Genomic DNA, 15,031 nt, shown 5'->3' on the forward strand with positions numbered 1-15,031 from the left:
GACTTTGAGGTCAAACCGTGTAAAAATTAAATGGCACCGGTTTGAAAATGAGAAAAAACTAAACATAGAGACACAAATTTAAGTGATAAGTTGCTATTTTGGCTGTTTTTTTTTTCATGTTTTCACTTAATACATCTCTTTAATTATGTTTTTAAGTGTCATATATTTTCTTGTCTGGTGTATATTCATAAATGTGTACGAGTCAAGTACTTGTGCTGTGTGTGTAATTGATAAATATTCAATTTCTCACATGGTGTACAAAGAGTTATATAATATATATGCCACGTTACTTTACAGTGTATTCACTTCAAAGGATCTTTAAGTGCTTTGAAAATAACAAAAAAGGTTGAATCGTTCACAGAAACAGAACGAGGAACGTCTAGAGATCTTTGTCTGATCAATGTTTATGTGTCTAAATAATAAAAGTGTCTCACTGCCTCTCAGGATGAGACGTGAAATCTAATTTTCTTTATCAAGACAAAGGGAGGGAAACCATTTTCACTATCAAGATGAATTACAGTTTCCCAAATTTGATTTGAACATTTCAGAGGAAACGTAATCGCATCATGTTTCAGCGCAGAGATACTTGTTGTTTATCGAGCAGGATGATTAAAGGGATACGCCAACATTTTTTTTTCGTGTCTTGCCTCACTCCCGAGTCCATGACCAGCAGATAGACACCATCCTTTCGACTGTGCGTGCAGTAACAGGGGAGATAGAGCCGTATCGGCCGTAATTAGCTTAGCTCAAACACTGGAAGTGTATGGGTAGTGTTAGCCTGCCTCCACCTAAAGTCGCTAATTAGCTTAGCTCAAACACTGGAAGTGTATGGGTAGTGTTAGCCTGCCTCCACCTAAAGTCGCTAATTAGCTTAGCTCAAACACTGGAAGTGTATGGGTAGTGTTAGCCTGCCTCCACCTAAAGTCATCAGAGAAACTCTTCAGCAACTCTAAAGGGAAACTGGCGGGCCGATCTTCGTCTCAGAGCTGACAAAACTCTCCGGTAAGGCATCTTGAGCGGTCAAATGCCGCTAACGGGACGAGATCGGTCAAAACGGAGGGTTCAAGCAAAGACGGTTTATTTTGGTTCAAGCTAACTACATCGAGGGTAGGTTAGCTTCCTATTTCAAAGTAAAAGCACAAATTCTATCGTCATGGTTTTCTGTATGTAAAGGGCAACGGGTGTTTTATTTTGTGAAAGTAACCCGAAAGTGCGTTGGTCACAACGGCTAGCTTGAGTAGCGCCGAATTCGTCCAAACAAAATTGTAAACAGCTGGTATTTAGACAAATTACCGACACACTGCTGATCTAAATGGCTACTTTCTCACCTAAACATGTTTGAAATGTGGATAAAGTGATATATTTACAGAGTTTAGAGCTAAAATGAAATCAGCTTCTGACTGCTGATTTCGGCTCGGGTAGGAGGCAGGCTAACACTACCCATACACTTCCAGTGTTTGAGCTAAGCTAATTAGTGACTTTAGGTGGAGGCAGGCTAACACTACCCATACACTTCCAGTGTTTGAGCTAAGCTAATTACGGTGATACGGCTCTATCTCCCTCGTTACTGCATGCACAGTCGAAAGGATGGTGTTTATCTGCTGGTCATGGACTCGGGAGTAAGGCAAGACCTGAAAAAAAAAAAAAATGCTGGCGTATCCCTTTAAAAAAAAAGGAAAAGAGATAGAAAACAAACAACAAACAACAGCACGGACGTGAACCAGTTCCAGCCTGAGACGACAGCGTTGGTCGGTCGGTCGGTTTGGTTTGATTGACAGACTGTATTTTCCTGTTCTTCCAGTGAAGTGCCGTTAGCTGTTGTACAGCGGCACCACGCGGTCTATCGTCGCCCGGCAGATCGGGCATTTCTTCGGCGTCGGCAGCGCTTCGTAGCACGGGGCGCAGGCGCACACGTGGCCGCACTCGAGGAAGACGCGGGAGCGCTCGCGGCTGAGGCAGACGGTGCAGCTGGACGGCGACACGCTGCTCTCCTCCACGTTCAGCTCGCGCATTCGTCTCCGCTGCGTCTCCTTGAACTCCTCCAGCAGGCCGCGGTCCTTCCTGCTGCGCCGCCGCCGCGCGTACTGCCGCCACAGGATGTAGACCAGCGCCGAGCAGGCCGCCGCGCCGAACACCACGGTCAGGACCCGCCACAGCCGCACGCTGTTGCTCTGCTTCCTCAGCAGCGCCTCGTAGTCCAGCCGCGTCAGGAAGTACCTGAAGACAGAGGTGGGAGAAAATATACATTCACATAAATATTGCGATCATTTTTTGGGACGATTTTTTAACCCTCCTGTTGTCCTCTTGGGTCAAGAAGGAAGGAAGGAAGGAAGGAAGGAAGGAAGGAAGGAAGGAAGGAAGGATGAAGGGAAAAAGGAAGGAAGGAAGGAAGGAAGGAAGGAAGGAAGGAAGGAAGGAAGGAAGGAAGGAAGGAAGGAAGGAAGGAAGGAAGGAAGGACGAAGGAAAAGAAGGAAGGAAGGACAAAGGGAGAGATGGGAGGAAAGAAGGAAGGGAAAAGGGAAGGTAAGATAGATGGAGGGAGTGAACAGGTCAAAAAGGAAGGAAGAAGGAAGGAAGGAAGGAAGGACAAAGGGAGAGAAGGAAGGAAGGAAGGGAAAAGGGAAGGAAAGAAAGATGGAGGGAGGGAACAGATTGGGTCAATTAGATCGAAAGAGGAAGGAAGAAGAAGTAAGGACGAAGGGAACAAAGGAAGGAAGGAACAAATTAGGTCAGGAAGGAAGCAGAAGGATGGACGAAGGAAGGAAGGAAGGAAAAAAGGAATGTGGAAAGAAGGAGGGGAGAAAGGAAGGAAGGAAAGAAGGAAGGGAACAGATTGGACGACAGAAGGACGACAGGAGAGTTAAATCGATTTTTTTTATATTTTTTTAAATATTGTGCAATGTGCATTTGTTAGCCTTTTTTACATACAGAGAGAACAGGTTTTGAAAAGGGTTTAAGTTCACTTTATAATGAAGTATGTTAATTTATCGGCTCCTACAGTATTTGTGTGCAGATAAATGTTAAAATGTAGCAGTTTACCTCAGTCTAGATCTCATTTTGTCAGAAAGGTTTCAGAAGCCTGTTTTTTATATACTCTTTTATTTTTGGTAATAGTTGTGTCTGTCCCCGCATCGCCACGGCAGCGATGAATGGGAGCGGATTGAAGTTCTGCTGCTTAGGCTGTTTCCATCCCTCAAAGCCACAGACAGCGTCAGATGGAGACTCAAACATGCAGCCAGAAGTTTATTTACTTCAAGCAAGCCGACATGTTTGTAAAACTAAATCTAATTCAAAGTCCCAAGTTGAGGCTCGGTGTGTTCAGGTGCAGTGGGAAGCTCCCGTTTGTGTCATAAACACAGGAATATCAACTCCTGACTTGCTTCAAGTCTACATTTTTTTCCACACGCCGAGCGTCAGACTTGGGTCTCGCGTGAGACCCTGGGAGACTTTGAATCAGATCTAGTTTTACAAACATGTCGGCTTGCTTGAAGTAAATAAACTTCTGGCTGCATGTTAGAGTCTCCATCTGACGCTGTCTGTGGCTTTGAGGGATGGAAACAGTCTAAGCAGCAGAACTTCAATCCGCTCCCATTCATTGCTGCCGTGGCGATGCGGGGACAGACACAACTACCGCAAAACAGGAGACATTAAACTGAAAACCTTCAGATTCCTTCTGTTAGACCTAAAATGTTAGGAACATACAGCCCCCAGTTGAATTTGCCCGGAATTGTCCTTTAAATCTGTATTTTCTGGGGGAAATATGGTTCCTGGAATAGTCTGTAGACAATCATAATCATTCAACTGTTTCACTGCTGTTAAAAATGCAGACTAAAAATCGGCAATATCATAGAATCACAATTTAGATCGAATCGGCATCCCAAAAAAGATCGTAGAAGAATAAAATGGGGAGAAGAGCGTGTGTTCTACCTGAAGCCCTGTTTGGGCGGCTGCAGCTTGATGAGGCTGTTGTCCAGCACCAGCTCTCCGACCGCTGTCACGCTGTCGCCCACGCGCAGCATCTCCTCCGTCTCGTGGATGCCCTTCGGCCGCTCGCCGCTGATGAAGTGGCCGATGACGCTGGACAGCGACTGGACCGACGGGTGGAAGTTCTCGTAGGTCGTCTCCAGGTCCAGCTCCGCCGCGTCCAGCGGCCGCACGATCCGCACGGCGTCGGCGACGGTGTCGTCGTGAGACCCGAGGGCGAACGGGACCGTGTTGGTTCGCTGGTGGATGATTTTCTCTGTGCTGTTCCTGTTGTGGAAAACCACACTTATTAATATGTTGTTTTATTGTTTCAATTCTTTATTGCTGCTTAAACATTTTCTACTTGACAGCAAATCGATTATTTTACTGATTGTTTCAGCTTTATGGCTTAATTCTAGTTCTGTCACTTCAAAGTTCCAATAAACAGAGTTCCTACACATTTGAAATTTCTAATTTCCAGACTTCTCGGTAAAAAAAATTCTAATAATTTGTGATATTTGAGTATATAGATGTGTATTATGTAAATAAATCATGCAATTAATCATTTGTTTCCATTATTCTGAATGTGTATGCCATTATGTCACCGAATAATTTCCAGGAGACTGTAGCTAGGTACAATGGTGCATACAAAATAATAAACCCAAATAATTTAGGATGAGACCAAAGCCAGATAACTATTAAAGGGACAACCAGGAGTTTTGTAAAAGCGAAGCGTTTTCACACTACATTTATGAGCCATTTCTTTGACCGGCGCAAGACAGACTCATGTTTTCATTCATCAAGAATTAAAGTCAGAGGTTGGAAGACGATCACATACCGTCGTAGTTCCCACCATAAACGGAGATTCGGCGGCGTTATTCTCATGACTCGCCACGAAACCGAAAGTAAAGAAACGCTGGTCGGCTCGCCCAGCATTTCCACCACCACTAATAATAACAAAATAACCATAGAGACAAAACCATATATTCAGGGTCCAAAACTAACACTCGCCACTCGCCAATTACGGGTAGATTTTGTCTCTGGCTGGTAAATTTTTAAGACCACTCGCCACTCTGGCGAGTTATTTTTTTACAGACGAAAATTTCATTTTTTCGTTACTGGTGGAGAACGATAGCCTGACTCTCGCCAGACCCTTGTAGTTCCGAAAAGCTCCACCAGAGGCGCTACGCTCAGCTTCACACAAGGGTCTGGACTCGAGGCCAATGCAAACTTCTTCCCCGGAGCAAAAAATAATGAACCAATCAGGATCGCCGGGCGGGACTTTCTGAGGTGTGACGTAGCGCTGAAGCGACTGTTTGAGTCAAACAACAATGGCGGCTCGCAGTGAGTGGCTGAAGTAGCACGTCATTCAAGATAATGGACAAGTGGTTTATCCAATCACATACAAGATTTTTTTACAATGCCCCGCCTTCTGAAATGAATCGCCTATGGAGCAGTCCCAGACCCTTGTGTGGAGCTCAGCGTAGCTTTGCGGAACTACAAGGGTCTGGCGAGAGTCAGGCTAGGAGAACGATGCTGGTATGTTGTTTCCTGACAGAGTAATGTGTCTTTCCAGCAGAGACGATCTTTGGTCAGGTAAGCGCGTCAGGCCGTCATTCACAGCGTCGAGGTGGAGTTGTTACTGTCGTACCCGTCTGTGTTGTTTAGCGCGCCCGGTAAAAAATGCTCTCATTGCTTTGGGCAGTGATCAGCTCCGGTGACCGCGACGCTGACTGTTTATCCCCGTGTTAATTAAAACCAGACGCGGCCCGACACACGGCGGGTGCTGAAGCACGGACCAGCGCGGTCCAACTTTATTCTCGGTCCGGACTCCGAACCCGCGCATCTGATTGGGTTGGTTGGACACATGTCACTCGCTCTGGTCGGACCTCACCGCTGACAACATGTGTGTGCGCGCGCGCCTGTTTGTTTGTGTGCGCGTGTGTGTGTGTGTGTGTGTGAGAGAGAGAGAATCAACACCACATTACCCCCCACACACACACTCTGAGAGCAGACAGGAAAGACAGTAGAGCAGTGTTTTTCAACCTTAGGATCAGGACCCCATGTGGGGTCGCCTGGAATTCAGATGGGGTCGCCTTAAATGTCTAGTAATTGAAAAAAAGAAATTACTGATAAAAATATTTTTTAAACTAATTATTATTCTTTAAAAAAAATATGATTAAAAACACCACACACAATCCTAAACAACTGTAAGAGAGAGAGAGAGATTTTTGACCTAAGGGTAGTTTGTTTATGTTCTGTCTGTTCAGCAGGTGGTGGTGGGTTCATAATGGATTAGAATTAGAAGTGTATCTCAAAAAAACTGGATTTTTACACCTATTTTGAATTTTACTCGAACACAAATACAAATAGAAATACTTTTCCCCCCTCAGCAAATACAAATACCAGATGCTTTGCACACCCCTAATTGCTAGTATTAGTGCATAGTACTAAAATATTGATTGAGAATCGCATATAAGACCCAAATGACACGTTAAATAATACTGACAGCACTTAAACGCAATTTTTAGTTAGTTGGCTGGTAAAATATCTGCCTGGCTGGTAAAAAAATTCACTTACCAGCCAAGCTGGCTGGTAAGTGAAAAAGTTAGTTTTGGACCCTGCATATATTTATCTAAAATGGACCCATTAACAAGTGGTAACGTAGATTCATCCACATTAACGTGAGACTTTTTTTTATAACCAAATAGAAACTCCTCGTTGTCCCTTTAAGATAAATATATTTCCATACAATAGTTTCAATTTTCTATACTTTTCCAGACCTGGAAATGTATAAAATCAAATTCCATACTTTTCCATATTTCCATACTTGCGTAGGAACCCTGAATAAAAGCTCATTTGCATCATTTTTGCACTAAATAATGCTTTAACATCTTATTAAAATGCAGAAGAAAGGGGTTTATTATTTATTAATTCAATATTATAAATGGAGTCAGTGTGAAGGACCACACCAGCAGTGTTGTTTACAAATTCATGTGTAGACTAGATGAGTCAGAGCCTCAGGGAGCACTGGCATAAAACCCTGTGTATGCATTTGTTTTAAAATTATTTGTACTTTTTATAGTATTATTTTAGTATTATCTGTGTCTTTTTGTATTGTTTTGTATTTTCCTTCTAATGGACCATCAGTCTGCAATAAAGATATGAATGAATGAATACCTGCAGGTGTGTTTATACATCTGAGGAGCTAATTTACATATATTTGTTATATATTGAAACATAATAACAAGGTAAAATCCGAGCACAGGATTTAAAGCCTCAGAGAAGCAATGAAGGTTTTTCTCTTTTGGAGCAGGAGCTGGATGAAGGAGATTAGGAGACAGATGGAGAGATAAAGGGGATAAATCTCTCTATCTCTATATATAATTACCTTTCTGGGCTGCAGCGCTTTTCCCCGGTAAATCTCTTATTCGGTGGCTTTTTCAACAGGTGCAGGACAAGATGTGAGTTTCAGCGTGTGGTGGTGGATGTTATCAGGAAGCTAACGTGGGGTTGTTCATCAAATACACAATCCAACAACTCCACAACGCTCTGGTGGACAAGTTGTGACCTGCACATTCACCACACTATGAGATAATAACACAACGTTACCACACAGAGTTGTTTTAGAGGGAAATACAGAGACTGTTGATGAAAAACTGTCCCTGAAGGCAACGCGCATCAGAGGTTTTGCATGAATTTCCCTCTAAAACAACTCTGTCTGGTAACGTTGTGTTATTATCTCATAGCGTGGTGAATGTGCAGGTCACAACTTGTCCACCAGAGCCTTGTGGAGTTGTTGGATTGTGTATTTGATGAGTTTGATGAGGGACACCAAGAAATCCCATAATGAGCCTCCGTAGCGTAGCTCTGAGCAGCTTGCGGCTCTGCTCCGCCGTTCTAAAAACAGCTTGCACCGACAAATAAAGGTAACAAACCTACTGCTATGACTATAGGGATTATGGCAATGGGCCTATTTGCCAAAAATGTTGAATTATCCCTTTAACTGAGTGGAAGAGAAAAGTAAAAAAATGTCAAAGATTTCTCTAAATCCAGTTTGTCATTTGTGAGGATTAGTTGTTCATATCTTTTTGGACTTTTGGTCAAACTAAAACCACCGCCGGTCTCTGATCCGTTGATGGTGACAGTCGAAGCTGTGGCTCCATCTTAAATTTGCTTTAATCTCAACAAAACTTCCTGTTGCAGTAAAGGTTAAACAGATTTCTTTAAAAAAAAATATATATATATCCCTGTGACGGTGCCTGTGCCTGTGTCTTGTTGTCAATATATTTCACTCTCGACCCAAAATGCTCTGAGCAGCTCACGGCTCTGCTCCGCCGTTCTGAAAATAGCTTGCACCGACAATTAAAGGTAACGAACCTACTGCTACGACTATAGGGATTATGGGAATGGGCCAATTAGCCAAAATGCTGAACTATCCCTTTAAGAACAAACCAATAAACTGTTCTATGAGCTCCATAACGCCCTGTGAGTGAGTGCTAATAACGTCACCGACTGACCAGAGGTGCGTGGTGCGATTCCAGACCATCTTCTCCTCCTTCAGCGTCAGTCGTTCGATGACGCCTTTGCAGTTTTCAACAAACTGGCTGCTCAGAGTTTCCTTCACGTTCCTCACGACGCCTGCAGTGTGAGAGAAACAAAAGACAAGACTGAAGAGACGCTGCAGGTGTTTGGTTGACACTAGGGATGTCACGATTACTTGTTTTCACAATTAAACGCGGTATTAAACGCCACAATTAATTGATCGCAAAGATTCCTAAATATCGTCACTTTCCAAAAAAAGATTATGTATGAACCGTGTCGGCAGATGTGACGCCAAAGTTAAGGTAAATGCACAGATACTGGTCCATTTACCTAACGTAGCATTGAATTGGTAGAAATTTAAATGCTAGAGTGTCATTTGTAATAAAAAGAAAAAGATTCAAATGAACTTAAACATTTGGTATTGATGACAATTAATGACTTGTCTTGAATATTTCAAACACTTCCCCTGGCTGATTAATAATTGGTCGTATTTTAATAGATATTTAAAATATTTTATAATTAGTAATGTATATTTTAACTATATTTGATTTTACACATTAATAGTGTTGTGAAATTAATTAATGCATAATAATCGTGATAATCGTAACACCGTGATTATTTCTCTGACAATAATCAAACCAAAAAAATCTATTATCGTGACATCCCTAGTTGACACAGTCATTGTATTCAAGGCTTCGCGGAGGCTCAACAACAACAACGCACCTTCGATGACGGCGTACGGGACGCACCGGCCGGGGGTTTCAGACAGGATGTTCCTCAGATCCTGATCGATGGACACCTTCTTGGCTTCCTGTGGAGACGAATGGTTCAGGTCAACGCAGCAAACGACATAACGGTAGGGATGTGCACGGTTACCTGGGTACCCGGGTACCTGAGTAGGTAATCTGCTGTCCGGTTATAAATTTATTATCCGGTTAACCTCGGATTAAAAAAACGGCACGTTAGAGCAACAGTCTAGTGTCGGATCAAACTACATTTATCATGCCATCATGGTTCGGCTTTTTGTCGTGTTAAAAAGTTTCAGATCAAGCAACGTGATTTTCTGCTGTGTAAAAGCGTTTTTGGATCGAGCCTCAAACATTCTGAAACCTTCCCAGTTATTTCCTGAGACGATGCGAGGCAGAGAGGACCGAAGGCACCAACATGTAGCTACAGTAGTGTGGACTAATAAATAAGCACCGCTAATGATTTTAAAAAAAGAAAAAAAAAAAGTTTTCTCCTCCGAGGCAGCAGCCGCATAAAGATGCACATCTGCCCCATATGTGCATCTTAAACTCCATCTCTACTCTTATTATCCACCTGATATTTAGTCTGACGACGCTGTGTGTCACAGAGCGCATTAATGCCCCGGCTGCGCTCTGTCCGTCAGACATGACGTCATTTTATTTTTTATTACAGTATTCGGTTACCCGGGTACGACAAGGTTAGGATACTCGGTTAGAAAATGATTCAAAATGCCCATCCCTACGTAACGGGGGGGGGGGAGATAACTCCACACAGCCCTGACATTCAACGTGACAGAGACGGAGCAGGAAGCGTGGCCGACCTTTAATCTGGCAACTGTTTTAGCTCTGCTCCTGTAGATGGAGTAGAGCAGCGCCGTCAGGGCCGAGCTCGTGGCCAAGACCACGATCTGCGCCGTCGACGGTTTCCCGCTCGAGTCCATCCTGTGATCTGCAGCGGTGCTGTGGGAACAGACGAGACGAGATGAGATGAGATAAGATCAGATTGATGCAAATCAAACAGAAGATTGTTGCTGTGCATCAACTCGAAGGCTGTGTTTCCCACCAGGGTTTATACAGGAATCTTGAAGTTAATTTTAATAACTTTTTAAGACTTTTTTACTTCTCAACATTTTTTAATACCTCACCGCCGCTTCAAGCTGTAACCATTTACATCAGTGACACTTTTAACTGAACCGTTTTAGTTTTTGTGATAAAGACTATAGACCACTATGATACAACAGAATTCAAAAAAGGCTATAGGATAATAAATCAAAGGCAAAGTTTATCAAAAAAAACATTGCTCAACTCTCGAAAAAACAAAAACAACAATCTTCTTTTCTTTTTCATGAACCGGTTCAGCTTTGGCTTTTAATAAAAACAAATAAATTAACACACTTGCGCAATGTTTTTTACAACTCAAACTCTTGGACAGCTAATTCAGAAAAAATACCTTCAATATTTAAGACTTTATAAAGTCATGGAAAGACTTTTTAATTCTTTTCAAGACCCCACGGATACCCTGCCCACTGTTTTCTAAAAACTACATTTAAGAGGGAAGTACGATTTGACATACGATCAGTTTTTAAAGATGAAACAGACACTTTACTATTGCTGCTACTCATGCTTTCCATTTTGCACAGTGGAAGTCCTTTCAGTTGCACGGTTTAGAAAAAACAGGAAGACTCTACTTTCATACTTGTTACTGAATAAAATATAATACAGGGTTCCTACACATTTGACATTTCCAAATTCCATACTTTTTCCAGATCCTAATTTCCAGATTTCTCGGTAAAAAATTCAAATAATTTGTGATTTGAGTAAATAGTTGTGCATTATATAAAAAAAATCATGCAATTAATCATTTGTTTTCATTTGTATTCTGAATGTGAATGCTATTATGTAACCAAATAATTTCCAGGAGATTTTAGCTATAGGTAGCACATACAAAAATAATTAACCCAGATAACTTCAGATAAGACCAAACCCAGATAAGATATTAAGATAAATTTATTTCCATACAATAATTTCTATTTTCCATACTTTTCCAGACCTGGAAATGTATAAAATCAAATTCCATACTTTCCATACTTGCGTAGGAACCCTGATAATAGTACATTATGAATCCTTTGCAGGAAATTATGGTGTCATGGCAGCTCCAATAGAATAGAATAATAATAAAAAAGAAATACAATAACTAAATCTAGCAATAGTATAATTTGCAAAAAGAAGAAGAAAAGAAATTAGTAACGAAATCTGTATAAGATACCTAATAAGACATAAAACATATTTACAGCAGGGGAGAACGGTGTAAGATGAGACGCAGGGTTACTGTAGGCTTGACCACTTGTTTCATAGTGGATCATGTGATAAATATTTAGGAGAAAAGCATCATTTAATGGAGTCTGTGAAGGTAAAACCACAACATTTATGTCCAAAAAAACATTTTTCACTCTCAAAAGTGAATTTCGTCGATCATAAGTTTCATGAGAATTGTGTTTAGAACAAAACAGATAATTATACATTTGTTTTATGTATGAGTTGTGGTATCTATGAGCTACATTACGAGGTAGGAAACTTTTAGCTGTGGGGAGAAATAAAGTCTTAAGGTAGCTGTGGAGGATCGACTCACCCCGCTCCTATACCACGAAAACACTTTTTATGGACATGCTATATTTTCAAAAAAATATTTTTTACACTCATTCTGTTTGTTTGTGGGGATGCACAACATCCTGAAATATCTACAGATATGTTAGTGAACAACAAAACTATAATTGTTTGGATGCAGTGATCCTGAATATGAAAAGTGGCTCATTTTACGCCACTCTCCCCAACACAGTTAGTGCATGGTGAACAGTTGTGCAATATAATGTACAAAGTGCAGGTGTGCCACTATTTAGCCTAATAACAAATCACTCATGATAAATAAGGAGTTAACAAAACAGAGATGGAGAAAATAAAAGTTTATCCACATACAAACTGAGGGAGGAGACTGTGAAACCCTCTGCATACAGAAACCAAAACTAATATTAGCTGATATGTTTCTATCTTTATTTGCAAGTATTTAGCCTATCTCAATAGCCAGAGTTTGCTCATAACGTGGTGTTTTGTTAACACTGTAATGTTTAAACCCTAACCCTAACCTTGGAGTGAAATGTCAAGATGCACAAATTAAACTATACACAAGTAGATAAATTCAATCCCAAGGAGACTGAGGTGAAGGAAAAGAAACTGAACTGACTTGGTAATAATAAATTGCCAAGTCACCGCCGGTCACTGCAAAGTCAAGTAAAAACACGACACTTGGCTGAAATATTCATTACGTTCCTGTCATCGATCACACACTGATTATTGATTTATAACGACAGAGTTTAGTCCTTGAGGTGACACAGACGACTGACTAGCTCGAGTTACCACAGGATTATTTAACGTTAGCTTTAATATTTATCATTTTTAGTCACTTAGGTTAGATAAACGACACTAAAACGTCTCTAATTTCACCTCCTAACTTCCAAACACTTTGATAACTATCAAACTATAACTAACTAACTAAGTAGCTTCCTGGCTAGTAGTTAGCCACATTAGCAGTTAGCTACCTAGCATGGCTTCACCGGCCGGTTTTAAAAGATGCTGTTCGCTGTGAAGAGACTTTAAACCGCTGTAACCACCCACAGTTTGGACGAAACACTGTTTTAAAATGTTAAAAAGGACTCTGACTAACCTGTGTTCACAGTTTCCCCCGCCGTGTTTACAACAGAGCTTCAACACACACAGCTGCTTTGCTGCAGGTAGGCTATCAAAACATAAACACAAGTGAAACCACTGGATTGTAACTCTCCTCCCGGACACCAGGCGGCGCTGTAGAACCAGTAATGATGCTGGGTTGCCAGGTTTGGTCAGAACACTTTTCATTTATATATTCATATTCATTTCATTCTATACTCTGAAATCTGGCAACACCAGGGACCTGAAATGCCCCAAGTTTCCCTCAGATCATTTTTGATCAAGTAAACTATGTCAGGTCCTCCATCATCTGGCCCCATTATTTTATTTAATAATTGATTGCCAGGTTTGGTCAGAACACTTTTCATTTATATATTTTTTCCATTTTTTATAAATCCAACTTTTACAATTAGCCTATATAATATAAGTCCATTTTAAATAATAATAATAATGAAATTCATTTTGTGTTCTACTGTCCTTTCTATGACTCTATATAAGACAAAAATAGTTTAGAAAGGTTAGATCCAAATAACGAATTTGTGTGGTTAGACGATGCTGAGAAGCTAAAACTTCTTTTTCATTTGAATGTTTTTGCATTTTCTTTATTTCTTGAAAAGGCTTGGGCAATGAGACGAAGAGCGATGTATAGTTGAGTACTGAAAGTAATCTGAAGTTGTTTATTTATGTCACACCTGTGTGGCAGGTAACACCAACAGGAAGGACTGTCTAGTCTTTGTTTTTGTATTTGTTATTGTGTCTTGTAATCTCATATGGGATGGGCCACAGTGGTGGCATGACACGAAAATGAAAAAATTCATTCATTCATGCATTCATTCATTCAATAGGCCTAATAAACAAGACTGAATAGATAGGCTAAAGGAACTCATTTATCCCTTCCGCCATTAAGACATTAAACAGTAATATGTAACACTTTATTTCATAACTGTAGGTTTTATTAATTTGACCGGTTTTACCATTTTTGTATGGTTTTATTATATTTTATTATTTCTTTACGCAAACACTGTGAATGTAGCACTCAGTGACGGCTGGTATCAATGGGCTAGTGGGGCTAAGCCCTCCCTGCATTACACAACAAAAGATGAGGAAAAAATATTCTCTAAATAACATACAAAAGATTGTTCTATGTCTTAGTAAAATCGGAACTGGCAACAATATTAAATAGTTTCAAGAAAAACACAGGATATCTCTAAATGGGCTAATTTTAATCAGCCCCAGCTCACCGAGTCTGCTCTCATTCATTTTCCAACTGTGGATGATTGACAGGTGCCATGTCCCGCCCTCGCCATTGACCGACTGTTTGGGCTAACTTCATTCAGCCCACAGGCCGATCGGTTCTGACCAATCAGCAGCGGGCTGACGCAGGGTCAGTGATTGACAGGCATCATGTCCCGCCCCCTTGATTCACTTGTCATTGGGGCTAATTTCATTTAGCCCAACACTGCTGTTTTCAGACCAATGACAGGAGGAAAAGTTGTGTTGTTGTGGGAGGGAGAAGACAGAAACAGCGGTGCTAGGCGCTAGCATCACAGGTAGCATTAGCCTAGCTTACTGCGCTAGGCGCTAGCATCACAGGTAGCATTAGCATAACGTTACTTTACTGCTCTAAATTATCTTTGCTAACATGAACAAAGTGGAGAATCTAGTTTCTAAACTCACTGGGAGCTCCAGACTTAAATGACATGGCGATAACAGACCAGAAAGGCCGTCGATATGAGCTGCATATATCGTCTTCTTTTTTTTTTTTTTTAGTTGAGCAATATCGTCGGGTGTGTGTGTGTGTGTGCGTGTGTGTGCGTGCGTGCGTGTGAGAGAGAGAGAGAGAGAGAGAGAGAGTGTGTGTGTACGTATGTGTGAGATAACCTGGTGAAGTTTTTTTTTTTTTTGGACTAGACCCTTCTACTTAATGCAGTGTGTAGGCCTAGTTAGTTGCTATTGAGAGTGAGGAGTTGTCGTCACAGCTCAGAGCCCCGCCCCCCTTCTCCGCCATGATGGAAGGATTCCGGTGGCAAAAGCCTTACTAGTCTATGGGCAAAAC

The 15,031-nt window shown here is 41.3% G+C and overlaps 1 protein-coding gene across 1 annotated transcript; it reads right to left on the reverse strand.

Annotated features, from left to right (window-relative positions):
- Positions 1-1,661: 1,661 nt before the first annotated feature.
- Positions 1,662-13,042, reverse strand: mul1 (mitochondrial E3 ubiquitin protein ligase 1). Its single transcript, XM_083975354.1, has 6 exons — positions 12,974-13,042; positions 10,077-10,215; positions 9,233-9,320; positions 8,485-8,605; positions 3,929-4,252; positions 1,662-2,217 (listed from the first exon to the last, which is right to left on the reverse strand). The coding sequence occupies exons 2-6, from the start codon at positions 10,194-10,196 to the stop codon at positions 1,812-1,814; spliced, it is 1,059 nt and encodes a 352-aa protein (XP_083831480.1). The 5' UTR covers positions 10,197-10,215; positions 12,974-13,042; the 3' UTR covers positions 1,662-1,811.
- Between the last annotated feature and the right edge of the window lie 1,989 nt (positions 13,043-15,031).

The sequence above is a fragment of the Trachurus trachurus genome (assembly GCF_905171665.1).
Source record: "Trachurus trachurus genome assembly, chromosome: 7".
NCBI classification, from domain to species: Eukaryota; Metazoa; Chordata; class Actinopteri; order Carangiformes; family Carangidae; genus Trachurus; species Trachurus trachurus.

Excerpts from the sequence above, each read along its gene's own strand:
- mul1 (XM_083975354.1), bottom strand. The coding sequence starts at position 10,196 with ATGGACTCGAGCGGGAAACCGTCGACGGCGCAGATCGTGGTCTTGGCC. Across the intron at positions 4,253-8,484 it reads AATCGCACCACGCACCTCTG|GAACAGCACAGAGAAAATCA; the intron begins GTCAGTCGGTGA and ends TTTCCACAACAG. Across the intron at positions 2,218-3,928 it reads CCGCCCAAACAGGGCTTCAG|GTACTTCCTGACGCGGCTGG; the intron begins GTAGAACACACG and ends CTCTGTCTTCAG.